General features: G+C 30.6%; 2 protein-coding genes across 4 annotated transcripts in view; both read right to left on the minus strand.

The window, feature by feature from the left end:
- Nucleotides 1-347: 347 nt before the first annotated feature.
- Nucleotides 348-9,876, minus strand: LOC148278381 (syntenin-1-like). Of its 3 annotated transcripts, XM_088231451.1 has the most exons (6): nt 9,593-9,876; nt 5,364-5,592; nt 4,544-4,884; nt 3,781-4,044; nt 2,485-2,563; nt 348-1,616 (listed from the first exon to the last, which is right to left on the minus strand). In XM_088231451.1, exons 2-5 carry the CDS (start codon nt 5,589-5,591, stop codon nt 2,512-2,514), a joined length of 885 nt encoding a protein of 294 aa, XP_088087577.1. In that variant the 5' UTR covers nt 5,592; nt 9,593-9,876; the 3' UTR covers nt 348-1,616; nt 2,485-2,511. The 3 variants fall into 3 exon arrangements, with proteins under 3 accessions (XP_088087577.1, XP_088087578.1, XP_088087576.1); XM_088231452.1 differs by having other exon boundaries at nt 348-2,563; nt 9,677-9,876; XM_088231450.1 differs by having other exon boundaries at nt 348-2,563.
- Nucleotides 9,877-16,757: 6,881 nt separating this feature from the next.
- E(bx) (nucleosome-remodeling factor subunit NURF301 E(bx)) overlaps nt 16,758-25,128 on the minus strand; it is a 30,638-nt gene continuing 22,267 nt past the window's right edge. Inside the window, exons 13-18 of the mRNA XM_088231462.1 lie at nt 24,830-25,109; nt 23,808-24,063; nt 21,117-21,376; nt 18,788-18,955; nt 18,158-18,438; nt 16,758-18,075 (exon numbers count right to left, since the gene is read on the minus strand). Of these exons, the coding sequence (XP_088087588.1) occupies nt 17,870-18,075; nt 18,158-18,438; nt 18,788-18,955; nt 21,117-21,376; nt 23,808-24,063; nt 24,830-25,109 (1,451 nt within the window). The 3' untranslated portion in view covers nt 16,758-17,869. The remainder of the gene's footprint in view (nt 18,076-18,157; nt 18,439-18,787; nt 18,956-21,116; nt 21,377-23,807; nt 24,064-24,829; nt 25,110-25,128) is intronic.

Raw genomic sequence — 25,128 nt, forward strand, 5'->3', positions numbered from 1 at the left:
ATTATTCAGGATAGTTCACGTCTTTCAGCGGCTAGGCGAGCTGGGCAGTCCTAAGATCCAGTAGAGTGAGGCAGATTTTTTGAAGAATGTACAGATGTACAGTAGCACAAGCGGGAACCTCATCCTTTTATTACATGCATTACGGTTGTGACCGGTTTTAGCGCAGTGAGGACGGGTGGGTGTTTCGACTTGACATTTTGAAGCTTCGTGTCCATAAAGTTGGCAATGTCCACATTTCAACGAATCTATCCAGTCTCGTAATGTGTGTAATTGCCAATCCATGGCCAGTTTGTATAAGAAATCAATTAATGTCGCACAGATTGGATGAAGAAACAATAAACACAATGTTGAATGCAATAAAATATATTTTGTATAAATTTAACATACATTACTATAGTTCACTATGTTATACATTAATACGGATACCAAGAAAAACACAATTATGGTAAAAATTTTACTCAAATACAAATACACAACATTCAAACACTTTTTAATGGTTTATTATGTATATTTTTTTTTATTTAACATCTCGCTGGGTTTACAAAATGCTACATAAGTTGGGGCCTCACAAAATGTACTCTTAAATACCCTCTTTTCTAACAATGCTATAAAATCTTTGCACTTATGTTCAATTTATGTACATGTATATTCATTGGAAACAATCAAAACTTCATATCGTACCTTCGGTGCAACAAAGGCACAACAGCTTATTTTTGAATTTTACAAAAGAGGACTTTTAATTTATTTTTTCGCATTTTTGCCTTATTACTGGATTTCTATTTGCAGTAGGTTTTGAATCTTGATCAAATTAATTGTTTTTGCTATAGTTTCACGTTAAAAGCTTATTCTGAATTATTAAAAAAATGGTGATAAAAGATGTAATAAAAAAAAGTGTCTTGAATTGTTACTGTTGCAACGAAGGTGCGATATATTAAAGAAAAAATGTAATATTGGAATGTTTTCAGAAACAAGCTATGTATTCATAATGAAAGATATAAACTCAAATAATAATAGCTCATATTTCATAGAAGAATATAGTACAATAAATGCTTTAAAGGGAATAAAATAGCCTTAAACCAAGATAAGGCAGTTAATGTGCCTTCTACGGTGTTGAAATAAAATGTCCTAAGAATAACAAAATGTGTTCTTCAAATAAGCAACAAAGAATACAATGAGCAAGTTTATATTTGTTCAATAAAACATGTTATAATAAAATTAAATACTAATTTATTCATACGTAGTAGGTGCTTAAAAAAAAAAAATATTGATGGTTGGTAATATTAATACTGTTGAATCAGCATTTTCAAGATTTGCTAAAGAGCTTAATGCCTCGGAAAAATTTAACATTTTACCCAGATGCATTTTGCACTACATGATCATTTTTGTTCCAAAATAGAAAATAAAAATAAAAATGTTCCTCACCTGAAGAGAGTAAGTTAGATTGTTTGAAGGAACAGAACAAAAACATTTTTTTAGAAGATTAGACAGTATAAATAAGGACATGTTATATCATAATTTAAATTAAACTGCGGCGCTAATCATCAGTCTTGCTGTCCAATGTGTGACATGCATTAAGATGGATAAATGTTTTAAGTTTTTGGGATAATTTGAATCAGCTGCAAAATTTAAAAATAAGAGTAAAAATTGAAAAATATAAACATTTAATATATTATAGTGTAAGAGTTGTATTACAAAAACTGGTTAGGTTGACAAAAAATCACAATGGAAACATCACCAATGCATATTAGTTATTAATGGCACTAATAAAAAATCAGTCACATTGAATTGTGTGTTAGTACTTATTTTAGTTTTCAAGACTTGGGCGAACTCAGCACAGTTACTAATAGACCAAAAAGTCCCCTAAACTGAAGACTAGTACAATTTAAAAACTTAACAGAAAATTTGGTAAATTTTAAAAATAATTATAAAATCCAAGAACGTTTGTGTTTTAGACTTCAAAAAATATTTTATTTGATTATGAAAAACAGGAACCAAACCTCAAATGACATTGCATGCCACAAATGAAGAACTTTTAAATTATATTAGCACAGTCAAACATAGCCAAGTTAGCAATATATAAACATAGATTTTCACTTCACCTGATGTTTAAAAAAAATGTACAAAGACAACTATAAGTCAGCCATGACAATCTTCGAACTTGGGCAAAGTGAATATTGTATTGCAGAATACATTATTACTGTACATGTGTTTTGAATGTTCAAAAAAAAAGAAATATAGTTTATATGAATATATTTTTCAAATACATAGTTTTATCAAATTATGTGATATTTATATTTTTAAATAAACTTTCAAAAGTTAACCAAGTTTTATATGTTATTATAAAAATTGTTTTTAGCTCATTTTAAATAAGATATGGTTCCATTTAACAAATACTAAACGGTTTTTCTAAAATAAAAATATTTTTAGATATGCATATATTAAAAAAATATTCCAAATAATAGAACATATATTGTGTTTCATCACCTACGAATAAACAGGTCAGCCAAAAATTTACACAGCGGGAGTATGGTCCATGGATGTTTTTAACAAATTAGTTGCCATTCTAGAAAATAAAAACAAACAATTTAAAAATTTTGTCTAAAAATACATTTAAAAAATGATTTATTTATCTTTGACACTCAAATAAGCAAATATTATTATTAAATTAAGTAGACTGCGTAGCAGGTATTTTTAAGGCTAAACAGAAAATGATTACTTTAGTGTAAAAACTGAGCCATGATACAGAGTTTACAATGGCAGGAAAGAATATTCAAATAATTACCTTGTAATAGTAACAAGTAAGTGTAACTAATATACAATGGATTAGTGAACACTTAAGTCACATTCCATGACACACCTTAACAATCACCAATGAGGAACTTCAGCCCTACGGGAAATTGGATACAAAATATGTTTTCTTGCGCGCGGTAAAACATAGAGCATTAAATGGTATGGCAAAGTTGCTTGAAAATGTACAAAAAAAAAAAAAAACTATTTTAATAAAAACGCACTACTTTGATTGACGTCACTGGTTCATATGAACCAACCAATGATGTGACAGCTGTGAAGGATATCCAGTAAGCTTACCGTAAACGGACCAATGGGAAGAAGTAACAGTGAACAACCTCTGACGTCACACGTTATTTCAGAAATATAAAACTTTTAAAAATCATAGCGCTGATAATATATGTAAAAAAAAATATTATTTTTTTGGCACCAGAACTCCAGTGTGAACTGCAGTTTCCTCCTGCGACAAACATTTGTTTGCCAAGGTAGACTAATTACATAAATATTGTAAGTATCAAATTTATTGAATAGTTATCACACTAAATTTATTGCAGTACTAACTCCTCTGGTAATGTGTTATAATAAATCATATGTGAACTTATTTATTGTTATTAATGTTTTTTTTTATACTGTATTTTATGTTAATTTAAACTTGAATAAGTAATGTTTAAAAAAATCTTGCATTTGAGGGGGTTAAAAGCAAAAACGCTACTGTCCATGATTACTGTTTTTGGGAAACCAGTAGCGAAAAGACTATTTTTTTAAGTTCAAAGTACAACTTGTGCGTGGTATAAAAAGTAGTGAAAAGACTATTGTGAATATTGTATAGTGACCTGTACAATTCCATTTAACAATAATCTACACCACATTGCTTTAATTTATTTGATAATTATCCACTTAACTTTATCACATTTATTTAGATAACTACAATGCATTATGATTAGCTATCAATTGTACAAGGTTCATACATGATCAAATGAGTTGTGTACTTACTTCTTAATCATGTGCTTATATATGGTTGAAGGGATGATAGTAACAGTCATAACAGCACCAGCTTCCTCAATAACTTTTACTATTTCTTTATCCTTGAGTCCTACTACATTCTGACCATTAACTTCTACCAGCTGATGATCGATGAGCAAACCATTCCTTGCTGCTGAGGAATCTTTCACAAGACCTGTTATTTCTCCATCTTTAAAATGGAATCCAATATGGCCAAGGGAATCTTTATGCAATGTCAATGTTCGTTCAAAAGGTCTGAAAAGTTACATTTTTTTTTTTTAAATAAAATATTTGTACTATTTTGGCTGGAAACATATAGGTCGACTGCCGTAAGCCCAAATAGAGGTAGGAAGGGTGATGTCACCAGAATGCCAACAAAACAAACTGTCATATCGGCAAATCTGTGTAGCTATCAAAGTCTTTTCACAATAAATAAGAACATTTTAATTTGCGTAACAATTGTCATATCGGAAATTTATAATAAATAAAAACATTTTAATCATAACATTTAAAATGACAATCGCAATTTGGTGAAAATAGTCATTATTTCTATACTGCGCATCTCCTTACAAAGGTAAACCCACGCAAAAATGAATTAACAATAATCAATTTTATACTGAGGAAGGCCAAGAACAATGAATTAAGTAATAAAATTTAAAAAATATTGAAATAATTAATGTAATAACTTATATAATTATTTGTTGGGTGATTGAATTAGATAATATGGATTTGATTAAATACAAAAATGTTTTACCTGTCTCTAATAGATAGCCGTATTCCGTTAACGGGGGCTTGCTTCAAAATTTTATGGGCTTCATCCATGGACATCCCCGCAGCTGACTTATCATTAATTTCCAGCACTTGGTCACCAAATCGGAGCCCAGCTAGAGCCGCCACACTTCCTTTCATAACGAGACACACAAACAGACCATTGCTCACGGCGCGGAGTCTCAGCCCTATTTTGCCATTGCCATCTTTACAGAGGACCACTTGACGAATACCTTGAGTAACAAATGACTTTTGTACTGCTATGGAGTTTCCTGTTAGTGGGGCAACCATGTTACCCAAAACATTATTTATTCTTGAAACATTAGCCTTGAATGTAAAGAAAAAACAATATAAGTATACCCGGCATTTTACTAAATCAATATTACAGCAACGTTATATATCATGTGAATTACTTGATGTCTACCACAAAAAAAACTTTATTAAAATTCTTATTACATTTACATACAATGTTTTAATTATTAACATCAAATAACAAGGTAGATTTTTTGGTAATATTTCCGTTCTTATGATTTAACCAAATATTTCAATTTCATGGCAAATTCTTTTATTCGTCAACAACCGTGTTAGAAAATACGAAAAAAGTTGTGGCTAAGCGGTGTTTGAACCTCGGACCTCTATGTGATATTTTTAAGTGATATGTTTTAAAAACATTTTATTATCGTATTTTCAAATTTGAAATGCTAACAAAAAATTAAATAATTTTATATCCATAATGAATTTAATTGGTTTATTTCGCTATTATATTATAAGCATGATTTTTATTTATGACAAGCGATGATACATACAGGAATGATTGCAGAGGAAACTGCAATCTGCGAATATTCGGGCATGTTGATAGCAATCATCTCGGGGGATAGTTCTAGACCCATGTAATCCATGAGTGCTGGGTACATGATGCCAGTTCTCTCCGGTGGTGCGATGGCCACTTGTCTCGCAGACTGGGAGGCATAGCTAACCTGCGCCTGGACCATGTGATCCACCTTCATATCCTCCAGAGATGGGTAGAGAGCCATACTATATTCAAATTCAAAACAATCAAAATATTATTGATAAATGGCTGAAAGTGCTCAAGAATTTGCTAATTTATTTGCAGAAAGCTTTACCAAGGTTTATGTTAATAATTCAGTTCCAACTTCAAATATACCATCTTTTAACAATAACAACAGCATAATTCATTTTAATACATGTGAATTTTCTAACACTGATGTTGCTGAAAAAATAAGCTAATAAGTCACCTGGTCCTGATAAAATTCCACCAATATTTTTATTGAAATGTGTTGATGTTTTAACTATTCCCCTTAGAACTGTATTTAATTTATCAATTAAAAATGTCATTTTTCCTGATCCTGGAAAATTAGCTAATAAACGCCTATTCATAAAAAAGGTGATAAAACTGACGTGCTGAATTATAGACCTATATGTATACAGTCAACTATTCCTAAATTGTTTGAATCACTTGTCAGGAGCATACTTGAATACAATTCAAGTATCTGGAGCCCATTTTACGGAGTTCATTCGTTAAAACTTGGGACAGTGCAGATAATTTTTTTACGTTTTATCAGTTACAAGCTATCTATTCCTATTGAATCTTTAAACTAAGACTTCTTAATTCTTAATGTTTATCTAGAAGATGGAAACTGAGTGATTTAATGTTTCTCTTTAAGATAATAAATGGCATGCTGGACTCTCCTGACTTGCTAAATATGATTTAGTTCCGAATACCTGTTAGGACTACTAGACATTATGTCCCATTTCATATAGATATTGCTGCTACTAATTATGCTATTAATTCACCTATACCAAGATTGCACATTCTAGGGAACCAAATCAGTTGTATGGACATTTTTTACATTAGCCAAATGAAGTTTAAACTTACTATTTAAGAAATAGTTTAGGATTCCGACTGCTGTTTATGTATTTATGTTAATTTGTAAAAAGATAAAAATAAATGTATAAATAAATACACGTCTGTTTGTTTTTTTTTTATAGTTTTTAAAATTAAAATTTATTTTATAATTTTTAATATTAAATTTTTTAAAGGGTTTATTATTTTGTTTCTTTATATATAATTTTTAAAACAGTTGAGAACCCCTGAGCTCTTAACGGGAGACAGTTAGTATTATACCTAGGGCATTCAATATACATTGCAACAATCCCATCAATCAATGATTTATGATTTTTGCTATTTCAAATAGTTATCTTTATTTTTATTATTATTATTATAATTTTTTTAACTATTTTTTTTACCCAAGTACTTATGTCAAATATTCAAATCCCAAAGTTATTATATAAAACAACTGTGTAATACGAGTATTTATAGATATATTTTTATTATATTCTTTCATAATTTTGTAATAGAACACTGTTATGTTAAACGTATTTATGTTTATGTTTATAAAAGGCATTTTAACCGTGTACACACCAATAAATAAATATGATAATATTAATTTTTATTCTTTTTTAAGTGTCAAATCTGCCAGCGGGTTACCAATTATAACCACGAACAGGCCACGCTTCCGTAGGTTCTATAGTTTATATTTCTTATACAGTATAGTCTATATGACCCGAACAATTAAAGCCTGAACCTGTTCGGTTTAACAAATTTTCCGATTACTGGAATCAATAAAAAATAAAACAAACTTTTGCATATTGTCATCAATAAGTTTTTTTTATTTTACAGCGATATACTCAGAGCAATACGCCGCACGCATATAGAGCCACCCGTACAAACAAAAACCATTCTATGATTATGAATCACGAAGTTAGCCATAGTTTCCAGCAATACGACGAGGTACTCAGGTCGAGAATTGCAAGCGCAAACCGAAACGGTCTGTTACACTTTTGTTGTTCAACCAAAATTTTTTAATGCTTTTGTTCTATGGGATAGAGTAAAAGGGCATCTCTATATGCGGGTAGCGAATTATTACAATGAGGTGATATACATTAGGCTGGATCGTTTTCGTTTTTTTGAGATTTTCAAAATGGCCATATTCGGGAAAGATGTTTTATAACCATAATCTAATATGACATTCTTATTCTAAAAGTACACACAAATTTCTAAATTACCCAGTAATGTTTTTTGTCTCAAATGCAATTGTTTTGATCAAACCTTCACAGCTTATGGGTCCACAAGCAGCAACTGAGGCTTCAGTTACAATTTTGACACATCTTTCTGTAGCTTGAGTGTGACAAGGATATTTATTAATTTCGGGAAGTATGAGTTTTTCTAAAACAGATTGATCGGCAATAGCTGTGAAGCAATAGTGAAAGAGTCGCATTACTAACAAATTTAATTAGTGCTGGTTCATTTATTATACTTCTTCTTCTTATGGTTCCTCTCCCTGATGGAGGTTGGAAATCATCGTTGCAATTCTTACTTTGTTGGCAGCTGCCCTGAATATTATACTTCAGTCTACTAAATTGACGTAATCAATGGCAGAAAAATCAAGAACAGGTAGTTTAAAGATCTTTTGAAGGCATATTAGTTATTTGCTTTCAGTATTTTTCTAAGTGCCAACTCTCTAATATGTTTGCGACCATCTGCTAACATCGCCAGCCAAAATTTTTTCAGGGTGGTTAAACCACATTGGTGCATAAACTTTTAAAATAAATGTTGTCAAGGTTGACAGATGTTTAGATGGTTTAGCTGTTGAAATATAATGCCTTAATATCCGATATGCAGTAGTTTATCCTCTAGAATGTACAATCTTTTGAAAGGTTTTGATTACAAAATCCGGAACTGATAGCCTCACACATCTCCAGTAAATACAATTGATCTGATAGAGGTAATTCACAGTTAAAGGAATCAAATTTAAACAACCGAAAGTTTTTCAGTCATCTATAGCTTTTCCGATATCTCCTTTAGAATTCCGAGGTCCAGTCGTCGTTCCGTCAATATGCTGAATAAGGTGACGCAAAGCGAGCTCATTGGCATGTAATTGGTAGACTATCCATTATAGTGGATATTTTATTTTTATTTCTAAACGACGAATAATACCTCCTTTGGTTCCTGTATTGACTGCCGTACCATCACATCCAACAGCAACAAAATTTTCAATAGCAATCTCCTTCAATGAAAAAAAAGCAATATTTTTTGGGCTATTGCTTTATAATTTCGGACATTCGTCGTCGTCGTCGTCATCATTGCAATCGCATGTAAGACATTCACATTACATATTTTGTCCTTTTTAGGTCACTTTATCGAAAATGCATTTCTTCTTTTTCTCACTTAAGGCAATACGCACAACAAAATTTTGTCAAACAGACATATTTTTAAGTTTTGTTTCTTTCACCCTATGTTTTTGCCATATTTATGTCTTGCTTCACAAAATGCACCTATTCTATCTTTATTTGGTACATAATATCACAATGTGTTTTCTCACTCAGCAAAAAACAAATTAAATATTAACTTTTTTTGTATCTTCGCTAGACTAAAAATATGGCATTATCGAGGTTTGTTTAAGAATTTTTAGGAGGGATTTAAAGAAGTATAATCATCCAAACTAATTTTTTTATTATTGAAAAAATGTAAAATTATGTTCTTCTATTTTTTCAATCTGGCGGCTGACAACCCTTTAATAATTACAGTATTTCTTGGAACTCCCTAAAAATTGAATCAGTCATTTGAGAAGAGAAACTTTACTTTGTTGTGTTAAGAAACCAATGTTTTATTTAATAAAAAAAAAAGATAAATAATAAACAAATATGATATGAGCTACTTTTTTATTGAAGTTAGATATGTTTATAATTGTTTAATTAGGTTGACTGACTAATGGGGTTTCTCAAATGACAGATTCAATTATGTGGTTTACACATCTGTAATTTTTGTAATTATATTCACAAAAGACGACAATTGTTCTAAAAATTTTAAAAAATGGTGTTAATGTGTTTTGAGTCATTGTGAGTCATCCGATTAGAATGCTAATAAAGGAATTTCCCAGATTATACAATTGAAAAACTACAGATCCGCAATGCTATGGTAAAAGGTGTTGTGGTATACCCACTATCTACTTACATGACAAATGAGAGTAAGGTGCAAAAACGAAGAACGCAAAACACTTTTTCGCTTTCTTATGAACAAAACGAAACAAACACTTACTTGACACGAAATTAAAACACTTATTACACCGAAAATGAGGAATAATAGACGTTAATTGACAAAACCCACTGATTACTAGTGCAAATACTTCAAATCCTCAGCAAATCTAACGAAATACAGCGAATGAGCGAAACAACATATTTATAAATAATATTTTGCTGTTTTTGATGAGCAATTCCACAGAAAATAAAAGCTCGCAAACAAAAAATAGACAAAGGCATTGACCATTGCGTTTGAGAGTAGATAACAGACATCGTGAATTACGTTATCTTTAATCTATGGATAAGTACGCGACGTATGAAACTGTGGTTGTTCTTTTTTATTAAATAAGATATCATTGTATGAATATTTGTCCTTTTTTTTAAATTGCTTCTGTCCATACATTCCTCCTCCCCTTATTTGTAGTTTTCTTTCTTCTATTTGCAGCTTCTTTATTAAGGTTATAGTAATGTTCATCGAAGGGCGTTCCTCACATATATTTTATAAAAGATTTTCGGATGGCAAGTAACGTGAGTTGTTAGGTGGTGTAATTAGGTATCCATTTTTTTTTTTAAATACAAACCGAGTTAAGAAAATGAAAGGTTAATTGGCATTTTTTTTGTTCTAATAAATAAATAATAAAAAACACGCGACGTGTTTCTGATGATAAACTCTGGAAATAATATTTTGAACACGACAATGCGCTGGTGATGCGCTGTTTCGTTCTTGGATGTGATCGTAAAATATTGCTGTGCCTTTAAAAATAATATTACAATAATTGTACGTCTGTTCTGTAAATGTTCTTATAATGTTTTACCCTTTTTGTGTATAAGTCCATATACTATTCACAGTGTTTTTAAATATCGTGTACTTCTTATAAATTTCTTATAAATAATATTGAAGTACACGCTATTTAATCGCGCGGTAATAACCGGCAACATAATAAAAATCACAAAGTATTTTTTACTTCGAGATTAGACTACTGGTCAGCGTTGCCAGATCTACCGATTTTTCGGCAGATCTACCGATTTTGGGAGCAATCTACCGATCTACCGAATCCGATTGAAATTCTACCGATTTTTATACATTTCCTTGTTTTTTCCACAGAACAAAATTTCAATGCAAATAAAACGAATTCATATTATAATAATTTATTGCTTGTTTGCTCACTTCGATTGCCATCAGTTGCTTATTTAAAAACTGCTTATCTATCGTACATAAGTATAGAATGAATGTATAGAATGAATGATATATTAATTATGGAATTGGCTAGTATTTTTTAATTTAATATGGTAAAATAAATCATTGCATAGAATTTCATGACATTATTGAAAAATGTATATATGTCTATTTTATGAAGTGAAATGTAGAGGGATAACTTTTCATATTGAAAATAATATAAATGGTTTTATCTTCAGTTAAATATCTATTTACATTTAGTTGATCATTGTTTTAATAATTTGTTCAGTACTTCAGCAGTTAGCAGTTTAAGTTGCACTGAAAGAACTTTAAAACGTTAATTATTTCTTTGTTTGACAATAAAAATACTATAAATTTTGATAAAATTGTGTCATTCATTCAATAAAATAATATTTTGAATTTTAATAATGTATTAAATTATTATTTTTTAAAAGAACCAACTCAAATATTCCTTTTCTTAAATGAATATTTGAGTATTGAAATTAAATATTGTAATTTACATTTTTTTGTAAGAAAAAGAAGACATTATAAATCACTATATTTTGGTGATACACTCATTGCAGTCCTTTTGGTTTTCAATTGTTCATTTACCAAGCGTTTTCAACTATTTAAAGCAATTAGGCAAAACTGCGCTTTAATTTCGAACATCTGTTAAATTTATTTTTGCCCCCCTCCTCCCTTTTTGCCCCACTCCCGAATCTACCGATTTATTTTTCTGAATCTACCTTTTTTCGCTTGATCGGGTCTGGCAACGCTGCTACTGGTATACTATAATAAACTATTTTGAGCTGGAATCGTTTTTATTTGTATGAAGCAATTCGAAACCCATAGTAAAATATGATCTCAGTCACTCATCCGGATGTAAAAAAGCAGTAGCCCGTTTTTTTATTGAAAAATAATTGTTGACAAATAAAGTATTAAATTACAAATGGTTTGTAGATACACATAATAAATAATTACGTTTTTACTGTGTTTACAGATAGTGTTTTTCTGGGTTATTATGCCGTGTTTGTGGGCTTTGTATTGCCGACGTTTCGGAGCACATTGCAGTGTCCATCTTCAGGGCTGAATGTGAACATTCAGCCCTGAAGATGGACACTGCAATGTGCTCCGAAACGTCGGCAATACAAAGCCCACAAACACGGCATAATAACCCAGAAAAACACTATCTGTATTCTGAAGGCCGTGAAAACCTACGAACCTTGTTTACTGTGTTTGTTTGTTTCGTTTTAAATTTATTTTTATAGTGTATATATATATATATATATATATGTATTACCTTTTTTTTGCATCGCATTTTACTATCTAAAGCAGATTCCTTAAAATTAGATGCTAAAATATATTGTTCGAATGATTATTTTTAAAGAACTATTTTTCGACTAGCCCCTTAATAAGAAAGCTTCTGTAGCTTCATAACTGGCCTGCAATAAAATAAGTGGTTTTAAAATCAAAGTTGTTTTTTTTATTACAAAGAGATTAAATTTACTCTCAGATTTAGATCAGATTTTCATTCAGGTTTTTTTGGCTATTTTAAGCACACTTTTTTATCAGTAGTTTTTTGCAGGCCACCTACCCAAAATCCGCTTTCCTGGAGTCTGCGACATAACATATGATATGTGCACTAACTGGAGCACCACCAGCTTGAATAAACTCCACTCTTATATCCGCTTCACTTCTGAATCGATTCTACAGGCAGAATTATGTTTTTTCTCTTTTCTGACCTCCAGACATGCAGGCACCTTTGTATATTTTTTTACGCAATTTAACATTAGTTTCACTACATCCAATCTGACATCCTATAGCCTATAGCTCTAGCTCGAACCAAGTTTTTGCGACACCAAAGAATGAAATGTTTCCAGAACACAATTTCTTAACTTTTCAAATACTTTTGACTTACATATTTTTTTTAATAATCCAACTCCTTGATATTCACGATGAAACTAAATAACTTGTAAAGGTAAGACCCCACACAGGTATAAAAAAAATAGCCGTAACATTTAAAATTACAGTAAATAATTCTTAGAATTCCTTTATTCCTGTTATTGCCATTTTCAGTGACTTAAAATATATCAATAATCACTTAAGGTGAAAAAGACAAAAATAAACTAATAAGACGAATGCTCGCTATTGTATAGTGGTTAACAATTTAACAACCTAAATTAAATAAAACCAGTTCATTTATTTTTCTCATAGTTTATTTATAGCTCAGATGCCACAATAAAAATTGCATAACCATGCATAAATTTTACACACATTTCTGAGATTACAATTGAAAAAAAAAACCTGAACAGTAAAATTTAAAAAAAAAATGGTGAATCAATTTTTACCTGCCTCATTATCCCAATTAAATTTTAATGTGTATATGACGGCTTTAAACATAAATAACATTCAAAGGAAATGTTGTCTTGAGGATATGTTAAATTTTAATTACAAATTTACAGGTAAGAACATAAATAATATTACGTATATCCTACTTTTAAATAAATAATAATTTTTATTTAAAAAAAATAATATACATATTTAAAAAGTGATACCTTTTTTCATACTATGCGCGATCTTATTTTTGACAATGTGCACATTTTCCATGTAGGTATCTATCTCACACATTTTGCAGACATGAGAAAACAAGTTAAATTATGGACAGAGATTTTGTTCAATTTGAAAATAAATCTACAAAAAAACGAGCAGTATGTCTGTTTTACATAAGCTGATCCCATCCATCTAGAACTAAAAGTTTTTGTGATTAAAACAATAAATTGAAGACAGAGTAATAGCAGCCGGTGCATAACATTCATTCCAACTTACCAACCGAAAAATTGAATCTATGGAAATATGTACGTATATACAACGCAAACGAAATTACCTATATAATGTTTTGAAATATTTATAATTATTGAGAAGGTAAGCAATAAATAATTTGAGTGCTTATTTTTTAAAACATATACTATTCAACTTATATATGTCGCCGCCAAATAGTCAAATCAGTCACATAGTCAGGTTAGGCTGTTCAATAAACGCCAGCATACAATTGAATGTCTACGTAATTCGTTGAATGAATGAAGATAGCTCAACGTTCAACGAGTGGCTGGTTGCAAGCTAGCCCTTTGGAAACGGCCGAACCAAAAGGTGCCAGGTTAGGTTAAGTATTTTTACTTTTTAATGTTAAGTTAACGATTCAGTGAGATTAAAGAACTATTTTTTTTTTATTCAACTTAACCCAACCTAACCTAACTTCACTTAACAAAATAAATTTTAATATAAAACAATTATTACTGTTGTACTAAAGAGGCTAAGCAACGTTAAACGTTGGCTGTTAAATTTTGGCTAATCGTCCGCTAGCCATTCGATTGAATGCCGGCATTTAATGAACAGCTTAGCCGCCCAGTTGAGTGGCTGATTTAACTATTTGCCGGCAACATATACATGACTTTAGTAAAATTGTTTGCATTAGCACTACTATGAGGAACTTCAGCCCTATGAGAAATTGGATACAAAAATGTTTTTTTACCCGTGGTAAAAATTAGAGCACTAAATTATACGGGCAAGTTTCTTGAAAATGGATGAAAAATATATTTTAATTAAAACGAACTACTTTGAACGACATCACTACTTCATATGAATCAACCGATATTAAGAGGGTTGTGGAAGATTTCCGGTTTACTTACTATCAACTGATCAATCGTCAGAACTGACCGAGAAAAAGCGGAAGAGAACTTAAGACATCACACGCGTATTAATTTTTAGAAATATAAAACTTTAAAAAATCATAGCGCTGATAAGATACATAAAAATTTAAAAAAAACCACTGAACTTTTGAATTGTTTATTGATTATAAATATTATTTTTTTAATCTTACTTTTAAATTTTCACTCTCTGCTAAGTTCGTGATGTCATTATTATGCATGTTCTTCTCTTTAGAAAAAAATCTGATGTATGCAATTTTGGATGCATTATTTACTGACATAATATTCATTGTTATGATTGAGACCCTCCTATAAAGTACATCACTTTGACGCAGTCTTTAAATTGTTTAACATCAGTTTTAAAATTGTTGAAAATATAAACATACATAAATATTACATTTTGAATAATTTATATGGTACACATTATTGCAAATTTTGGGTATATTTTAATTTTCACTTTATTTTTTGCCATAAAAGTGCACACACATATATTATAATTTGTGAAATAAATTTGAGGCAGGTATATTTTACAAAGGAAAAATTAGATTAAACTAAAAAATACATCAAATTGTAAATCTACAGATCAAAATTCATCTAGTTTTGTAGTCATGTAAAGAATAATGTGATGTACATTATAAGTATTTTATTCGGAAGCTTTGTCCTGCAAATTTATAATAATAGTACCGTACCGTATGAAAAAAAAAGTTTGCACTTCACACTTAGTATATTTTGTAATAAGCTGTTTTCTCATAAATTAGAGTACATTTTGAAAGTATTCACTTAAAATCATAAAATAATTTAATAAGTAGTACATAATGCTGTTTGGTAAATAAATAAAAATCCCAAAGTATGAAAAAGTGATAATATACAATATAATTATAACTACATACATACATGTCACATTTTTTACAAAGAACAAGTGCGTATTTACCCATTTAAATTAAACTGGAAGATCAATTTTCAATTGCTTTAATTGTTTTTTATTACACTTATTTAATTGGGTGAAAAAAAAATATTGTTTCACTAAATTTCTGATTTCATAAGTCAATGGAAATCTAAGCTTGGCTGGGAAATTGAATTATTTCCAATTTATTCAGATGTAAAATTAAAATATAAAACATTATGTGGATAGTTGTTTATTTGCATTCTATAGCTTCCGAGACTCAGCAAACCGTCGAGTTTAACTTGTTATTTATATCAATTGCCTGCCTGAGCAAAATGTCAAGACATATGACAAATGTTTACATACATAGTTCTATCTTAATATTCGAGGACATCATATATTATTCTCCAACTATGGATTCGACATGGCGTGCACGTACCTGTGTAAAATCAATACTAAAAAAATAATGTGTGAAAATCCCGCTGTTGCAAAATTAATTATTCAAATCAGTTCCTAAATATGTAATAGTCATTTGGTTTGGTTTTGTATTTTTGAAATCTATGTATTTATACCTTTGTGTAAAAACATAGAAATCCTATAAATTCTCTTTTCAGCTCACCCAGAAACCGGTTCATAAATATATATATTACTAAAAATCCAATAGACAACGTTAACATGAGTTATTTTTTTGAATTATTAGTTATTCGGTTGTGTAAAACAAATTTTCGGTGTCTGAAATATTATCACTTTTAAAAAAACACATCAATATTTAAATTGCAAATTTTAATAAAAACTTTATATTTTTAATGAGTTTTAATTCATGTATTGACATATTGCTATGTGCCTATACTATATTGCCATGGGACACCATTATATTACTGATCATCTTTTTAAATAGAATTTTTTTTTTATAAGTAATACCACTATTAGTTTCATTGAATTTTTTTTATTGAATAACCCTTTTGTGGCTCCTTTAGCTTTCTGGCAGTCAACATTATGCAAGAATAGGTACTTACTACATTGTTCTCGTGTTAAGCCCGCTGCCTAACTAATATTGTGTGATGACAGCTTGAAATTGCAGTATTCTGTCATACATATTGTTAGCAAGCATGATTTTAAACCAATTTTTTTTCTATAAAAAAAAGAAAATCATTTAATTTTTTTTTTTGTATGTTTTGTAGGAAAATGCTGTATAAATTTTGAAGTTTCTTTATAATCATTTTATTTATTATAGATGAGAATATAATAAAATTTCTTGGACTTGTCCATATTTGGTTTATTTATTATTGAATATAAACTTAAATTACATTTTCCCTCTTTATTCTCATTATCTCTATTTTCCGCTTTCATGTAGTGTTTGCAATGTTTTTATTATGTAATGTTTCCAGAAATTTTCTGTCTGCAAAAATTATTTGTATAAGAATATACTAAATTGAGAAAAAAACTATACATATTTAAAAAAAATGGTTGATAACATTATGTATTTTCATAGGACTTATGATTGAAAACTATATTTTGGGTTCATACTTCTTGCAAATTGTATAAAAATATGAGACAATATTGGTAAACAATACTACTTTCATAAATAAACATTTGCTAGCTTATAAATTTTAAAATTTAATGAAAAAATTTAGGCAGATATATTGGAAAGATAATTATGGTAAAAATATCATGAAAATAATACATTATGTTAATAAACGGTGCTTTTTATTGATATCAATAAATATATATCACTTTTTGAGAAATAATTACAATGGTGCGAATTTATATAAAATTACAGTTTTCCATAGTTTTAAAGAAAACACAAAACCATTCAAGTTCACAGATAGTGTTTTTGAGGCTTTAGTCGTGTTGTGGTTGTTTCCATTCTACGTAAATTTAATTGATTATTTATAATCCATGAAGGTTGTGTATGTATATAACCAAAAATGTAGATATTTTGGAAAGTAGCAATTGACCACCTAAATAATAATGGAGGAACGATATGTGCACAATTAGAAAAATATGTTTATATTAAAAATGATTTAATGAGCTATCTCACATCTATGATTTAAACTTAAAACAACTCTATATATTGTGTCTAGCTTATTCAATAGTAAACTCTCTATTAAAAGCGCTTTGCACAACATAACTACTCCGCAAACTTAAATAAATACAAGACAAACTAATTGAAAATACTAATATTAAAACTTTAAAAATAATTATACATTTGTAGCTGTTTTCTCTTAGTATAAAACATACATACATAATATCTATTTACCAACTCGTGAATAAAATATGTACATTAAAACTAAAATGGCATATGTTTACATTTGGTAAAAAATATATAATACAGTTGAAATAGCTTATATTCTCTTGAGATTAAAATTACACTAGATTTTTACAAATCGAAATACATAGTTTTTAAAACTGACTTTCAGATGCAGAATCCATAGCCAGTTTAGTTCATCACTGATTCGCTTCAAAAAGCTTTTCTCGGAAATATTTAATTTTTTGCACAAAGAAGGCTTCTAGTCCTTCGGCACACCGGTAGAACTGCGAATCCTTGGGATTAAAATATCGGCAATTGTCAAATATCTTGGTCATGTCTCCTATAAGCTCACTCAACATGTTGTAGGTTTGATCATTTATCTTCTTTTCTATAGTTTGTAAATCTAAAATACGAGAAATTCTTTTAGAAATTGGATAGAATTTTAATAAATTTTGTACTCTTTAAAATAATATAAAACTACGTACCCATTGGCTCTTTAATAACTTTGTAGTATGTGGGAGCTTCTCTGGGATCCACGGGTTCCATAAAAGGCCATGCATTTTTGTGCATCTGTATTTGTTTGATTAATTTCTTGAGGTTTTCAAAATCTTTCATAGTTAAATCTTTCATGTTTGCAAAATTTACAGAATTATTTTTTTGGCAATTTGGACAGACATATTCGTCAATATTATCCGCCTCCGACTGAAGAATTCCCACACATCGACCATGGAACCAATCTTGGCATCTATCACAGCAAATATAAAACCTAGAAAATAAACATTGAGACACATAAATAAAACCACACATTTATCAGTTTTACTTCCCATTTCTGTATAAATTATTATCATTTGTTGTATTTCAACATTACTAACTAAATTTAAAATGTCAACTTGTAAGAAGCCATAACAAAAATAAAAAAAACAACATGACACTGGCAAAAGAGTATAAAATGTTTATATACATCGCCATTTAAAAAAAAAATTGATGTACACTGCATAATGGAAGGAAAATTTGTAGGTAATATGTAAAAATGAGTATTGAAGCAGTATTGAAACCTGATAACCGTGAACCTATGCAAGGATCGAAGATAGTAAATAATATAAATGCATACTAACTGTGAGTTATCATAAGGTTGTCTACAAAGGCAGTATAACTCTTGAGTATCGCGAGCATGTTTACACTCCGTACAAACAAATTCATTGATTGTTTTACTCATCTCCTCTGTTATTCCGACACAGTCCCCATGGAACCAATTACTGCAATGCTCGCAACCAACGTAAAATCTGTAAGACAAAACATAATTAGAAATAAAACACGAAGAAGTAACCTGCAACAAACACATTTCACGAAAACTCATCTTTCTCTACCCATAAAAATGACCCCCTTTTAAATATGTAAATTCTACAATAAGGTAATTACTAATAATTATCCTTTCATCTAGTTAGTCTACCTACAGTCTGATTTTACAGTTTTCATCTACTGAAACATCATCTACCTCGGTTGTGGCTCTTTTATTTCATAAAAGTCAACCAAAGGAGTTGAGGAAATGTGGATGTTTAAACTAAACAGAATAGTGAATATTACACCGTGTGTAAAGTGGTCACATAAACCAGTCAATGACAGGTCACAAGCCCTGTGAATGTCTATCTCCTCAAAAAAGTTTTCCTTCTCAAAAATCTTTTCCCTCTCTGTTGCAATAAATTTTTAAAATGCATCATGTAAAATATGTATATACATAAAAAATAACTCAAAAGAGCTGACCAGAGTATACAGTAAATTAATATATATTTTTAAAATAGCTAAACAATGCATGTAATATGTAGATAATAAATGATATAAATGAGTCTACTTATATTACGGAGACCATATTGTACTATTTGCGCCACTGAAAATATGACACAAACGAACATACGTATTTTATTAAAACCAAAGTTTAATGAGCTCAAAGTTGTTTTTTTTAAATGTTTTAAAGAGTCATAGAAGTGTACTGTTAATACCATTGATGCAGGCATGTGCATGTACAGGGAACATTTTCGCATATAAATCACAAAATAAAAAAAAATGCAGTTATACTCTTATGTCCGCCCATCAAAGATCTCATGAAATGCATGGCAATCAGGTTTTTTTTGTGTGTAAATACGGTTTGTAATAATAGCATCATAGTTTCTAAGGTATAATCTAAAAATCTAGAATAACGCTTCTTTAAATAAAATATAAAGTAAGGTTTCAGATTTGCAAAATCCAATATTAGATTATAATAACTGACTTGATGAAATTGAGACCATTTTGTAGAGAAATTTATAATCAGAGCATTAAAATAAAATAGCAAATGATCTTCAACCAAAAGAGGAATTTATATCAAAGCATATTAGTGAATTGCACAACCCAATCTTTTCATTATCATACAAATATACTACATTAAATAAAAAATGTCACCATTGACTTCTGTTTTATTTATAGAAAAGTACTGAATATTATATTAACAATAAATTTAATAAACACAGTTTAAATTTAAAATTTAAATTATTTTCTAAAATTTAAATTGGAAATCATGTATAAAATAAATTTAATACAAAAATTACTCAAATCTTAGGATTAAAACAAAAGAATCAAACAAACTTTTCAAAAGGCGTTATATAATTATCAACAATAGAGCATAAATAACAGATGATATTTTATTTTTGTAAAATGAATGTAATAATCCGTAAGGGTTAAAAAATAAATTTCAATAAAAAAATATATCTAGTAAGTGGCAAAATGGTGAAAGTAAAAAGATCGCAGCACCGAGAACTTTTAAAGATTCGTCCATCAAATGATTTCATGTAGGTTATCCTGCATCCTGAATGGATTTGGAGCTGACAATCCTCGTCAGAATTCTTAGATAGTACCGTCAGGCATTGTTCCCCATCATTTTCTTGCAATGAGGCGATCGTGGGACATGCGGACAATTGTCAACATGCTAAGTTTAACCTCAAATCGACGGCATTTATCTCCTGACATACCTAGTTACTCTCTAATAAATGATGGTTTTATTTGATAAATATTATGGGGATGCTCTCTGATAAATTACGTATAAATATTTGTAGTAAATTGATAACGCTGAAAAGATGTTACCTCACATTAAAAAATTCTAATCCTGGAGCAAATGACTGATTGTTAAATAAATTAATATAGACTTACGCTACTATAAAGCACGTCTTGCCCAAGTTAGAAATCACATTTTTGTATATTTTACAACCGCTTACAATATCATCTTTCCTAGCAAAATCTTTCACGAAAGAAAGCCGGTTGTGTTTCCTATTCTGATTTCTTCGACAGGTGCAGAAACATTACAATGTGTGGATTCAAATAACTGGCTAATAATTAACGCACAGTACCTACCTGATTAATTAAATTTGTTACACTACGCAATTATAAAATAAATAACAAGAAGTGATAGCTTACTTGCTGTCATCATACGGAGTTTGGCAAATGCAGAGAAGTTTCTCTTTTTTACTGCGCTGTTTGGAGGGGCGCGGGGTGGCATGATGCTGATGCACGGCGGTGGTGCGCCGGCGGGCGATCGCCCCTCCTACCCCCGGCCCCCCTGACCCTGGCCCAGCCACTTGTGGCGCCCCTGAGCGAGCCTCCGCGCCCCCGCGGACCTCCTCCTGCTTGCTGCGCTCGGCACGAGTGCGGAGAGCCAACTCAGCAGACAATTCCTTCTGTGGATTATTTTTTCATTTAATAGAGCCGGGTTGTTGTCCAGCGGTAGTGTCGCAGATTTGATTCCCATTTTCTAGCATGGTAATTCATGACTAGTTGAATTTTTAACTAGTCATTTGGCTATCAAGCTGAGATATTTAGGTAAATGAAAATAATGCAAATACTTTACGTGATAAACAATTGTTTAAAATCTTCAAATGACATAAGAGATTTATAAAGTTGTGAAATTTTGTATTATAAAAAATCAATTAAAGTTTCCAATGAAAATACAACAGTAAAATCCTCTTTTAACATTTTTTCAAGGGACAACTAAAAAGTGTAAAGCTGAGGAAAATGTTAATGTGAGGAATTGAAAAATGTACAGAAAAAAACCGAATTACATAAAAATAAAATTGATGTACTAGACTACAGTAGTGTAAGCATATTGCCAGAAAAATTATAAAAAGCGCATAATTGAGGATTATTAATATTTTTACCTCAATGATTTCACTAAAAATATTTTTTATTTTTTCTATCAATATTATAATGTGTTTTTTTTATCGAATTTAAAAACATGTTTAAATAATTTTATATACTTACACCATCTTTACATGTTATGTTTATAACTTTGAATAATATTTTTATTGCTTTATTTTTAAACTTTCTAAATAGTAATTTATTGATATAAAGGTTATATTCTCTTTAAACATGTGTCAACTGCCTGCCACAATTTAGTGAAATGTCAGTCAATAAGGATATAATAAAACTACCAAAGAACATCGGAACATCACTGAGATTGTATTTACTTTAAAAACATATTAAAATATAATTCAATAGCCTTCAAACAATTACTTCAAATTTAATTTATTTAATTAGTTAGAACAATAATTTACCCTTTTTATTCACCTTGCTTTTACATTTTGGGAACACGCGGCGGGGCGCGGCTCGGTATCTTTCGAAACATCGAATAAGTTTTAAAAATTTTTCAACATAAAACCAGGGAGATGAAAACGGTTAATTATAATACATGTAAAACCTCGTTTTTACGTTCCTTGATTTTACGTTTTCCCGCTTTTTTCACTGAAATATTTAGGTACCATTTTTATCGATACATTCTTATTCAATATTCCCCCCAATTAACGTTTTTTACGTTTTTCATAACCCCGGTTTTACGTCGAAATTTTTCCATAACTCATTCGATCTGTCAAAAGACGAGCCGGGCGCCGCCGCGTGAATGGAAAATAAAATGGAGGTAAATAAAAAAATGTGTAAATTATTGTCTCAAACTAAATTCAAAGTATAGGCAGTGTAATTGACCATTTTGTTTAATTTTGACATTTTACTAAATAGTGACATGTGACATGTGCAGTTGACCCATGTTTAGGAAGATTAGTCTTTACATAAATAAATTACGATGCAGAATGTTTAAAAAATTGGCAATAGAAATATTATTTGATGTTATATACATAATGTGAAAAGGAGATAGTTTAAACAGTTATCATAAAAGTGCAAAATTGCCGCGATGTAAATGACCATTGTAATTTTGTGGTGCCATACTAAAAAAACTGATACCATATAAATAAATTTTCCCAGTATTTAGGAAAAATTCGTTGTGTGGATTTTATGCAAATTCAAATTTTTATTTTAGTGTTTTAAAGGTTAAGTACCCGGATAAAAAAAAATCCCCAAAAAATTACATATTGTAGTATTGCTTTAAAAAATACAAAATATTTTTTATTAAATCATTGCAAATATAAATAATCCCCAAACATGACAGTTCTTACAATTTTCTGCAGAATATTTAGTATAGTCTTGTACAATAATTATATTTTAATGAAATTGAATTTTTCCCATACATTTTTAATTTCCTCACTTTCCTCGGTTTTACACTTTTTTTGTTGTTCCCTTGAAAAACGTAAAACAGGGGTTTCACTGTAATAATAATAATAATGAACATTATTGGGGAGAATATTTGAGTTAGAAAGAATGGGGAAAAAAGAGACTGAACATTTCGGCGTAAAAAGGAGGAAAATGTAAAATTGTGGAATGTAGAAACGAGGTTTTATTGTATTTTGAATGATATTCTATTCTTAGTGGTGATGATATTCAAAAAGAAATTGAAAACTTCCTTGAGTAAGGTATATGAAAGTATACACATTTACAGAATTTATGACCTGTCATTGAATAGTTGTGAGAACACACGCAAAAAGTGTTTTTTTTCAAGCCTGAGCGATCTGCGCAGTAATTCACCACCGTAACTGCGCCTCCTGGCCTGTAGTGGTGTACACTGTGTAACATTCATCAAACTGCTTATGAATATCTATATATTTTCAATTTATCACACAAACCAACCAACGACGGGTCAAACAATAACCCTGTAAATATCGAGACTACCATATTTCCTTCTCAAAAATATTCATTTCTGTTATAATATCCTTGAAAAAATCTTACCTGTATTTCAATACCAAGCTCCTTTTCAAGCAAGCCTCTCTTTTTGATGATATCTTTCTTGAGCATCTCCTTGTGTCGGTAGAGGAGGAGCTGCAACTTGGAGTGGTGTGCCGTGCGGCGGCGCTCCTCCCCGCCCGGGGACTGCGGTGGTGGTGCGGCGGGGCAGGGCGAGGGCGGCGAGGGGGAGGGGGGACGCACCGCACGGGAGCGGGAGCGCACCGGCGTGGCGGGCTTCGACTCCTCCGCATAATCGTGTCTACAATAAACCAGACAATTTTAAGCCATATAGTCAATGTAATTTTATATTCACATTTTCAGTCTAGTGTTTATTGTTTTAGAATTTATTTTGTGGGATACCATAATTAAAATAATAGTAAAAAAATAACACTGTTGTTTGAGACCAAACATGGATTAAAAAAAAAAAACACTCAATGGTTAATAATTACATCCGAGGATTTCATTCCATCTTCAACTATACTGTCATAAAGAAAATACGTCACTTTAATATGTGTACTGTGGGGTACACGCATCTACCCTTGGTACAAATCGATGTACCTACCCAAAGATACAGAGTTGATAAGTACTAAACAGTCATGGAGAATGCATGACTTCCGTATCTTCCGGTAGTAATTGCTCCTCTAGACTAGCACCTGAAGCGTAAGACTGGTAATCTTACTCTAACAAAAATAATCAAGATACACTGCGGTTGTTGTACCAATGCAGTACCCTATGCACCATTGGGTGTGGAAAGTATTTTATTTATTCACAATACTTTGTTTTACATTTTCAATAAGAAAAGAGATATTTTGTTGTTGCGATGGAAATACGCGATTGATCTGAGCCTGTATTATCACAATTTCGTTTTGCAAGTTAGTTCGTTTCTCATATATCCATCTCACTCCAACACAATCAAAATCGTATTTCGCTTTTGTTCCCGCTCATATGATACTAATGAATTTACGAAAAAAAAATAGTGACAGAATAAGGCCCCTGTAGAGTTTTAAAAATTTATACAATTTCACCTGTCCATATGGTGAGAAGATCTCTGTCTCTTCTTTGGAGAAGCTTCTATCCACTCTTCATCATCATGCCTCGGGGGAAGCCGCCGGCGGGGCGGGGGAGGAGGCGGGGGGGACGGCACCACCGGGGCCTGTTGGTGTAGAGGGGCGGGGGGTGAGGGCTGGGAGGGGGGTGCAGCCGCAGTCTCGGGCTTCATCTGCCTCTCTTGATACCGCTGCAGTTGAAGCAGTTTCTCTTCTATTTCGGGATTGAGATTCTCTTGTTTCAAAGCATTTTTGATGGCTGCAGAAAAATAACATTT

The sequence above is a fragment of the Micrasema longulum genome, unplaced genomic scaffold (genome assembly GCF_059751315.1).
Source record: "Micrasema longulum isolate JH-2025_06_02 unplaced genomic scaffold, ASM5975131v1 h1tg000887l, whole genome shotgun sequence".
Classification (NCBI taxonomy): domain Eukaryota; kingdom Metazoa; phylum Arthropoda; class Insecta; order Trichoptera; family Brachycentridae; genus Micrasema; species Micrasema longulum.

Bases quoted from the DNA above. Each gene is read 5' to 3' on its own strand.
- LOC148278381 (XM_088231452.1), bottom strand. From the start codon at position 5,591: ATGGCTCTCTACCCATCTCTGGAGGATATGAAGGTGGATCACATGGTC. The intron at 4,885-5,363 runs GTATGTATCATC...TTTACATTCAAG, and splicing joins TTTCCTCTGCAATCATTCCT to GCTAATGTTTCAAGAATAAA. The intron at 2,564-3,780 runs GTAAGTACACAA...TTTATTTTCTAG, and splicing joins TATAAGCACATGATTAAGAA to AATGGCAACTAATTTGTTAA.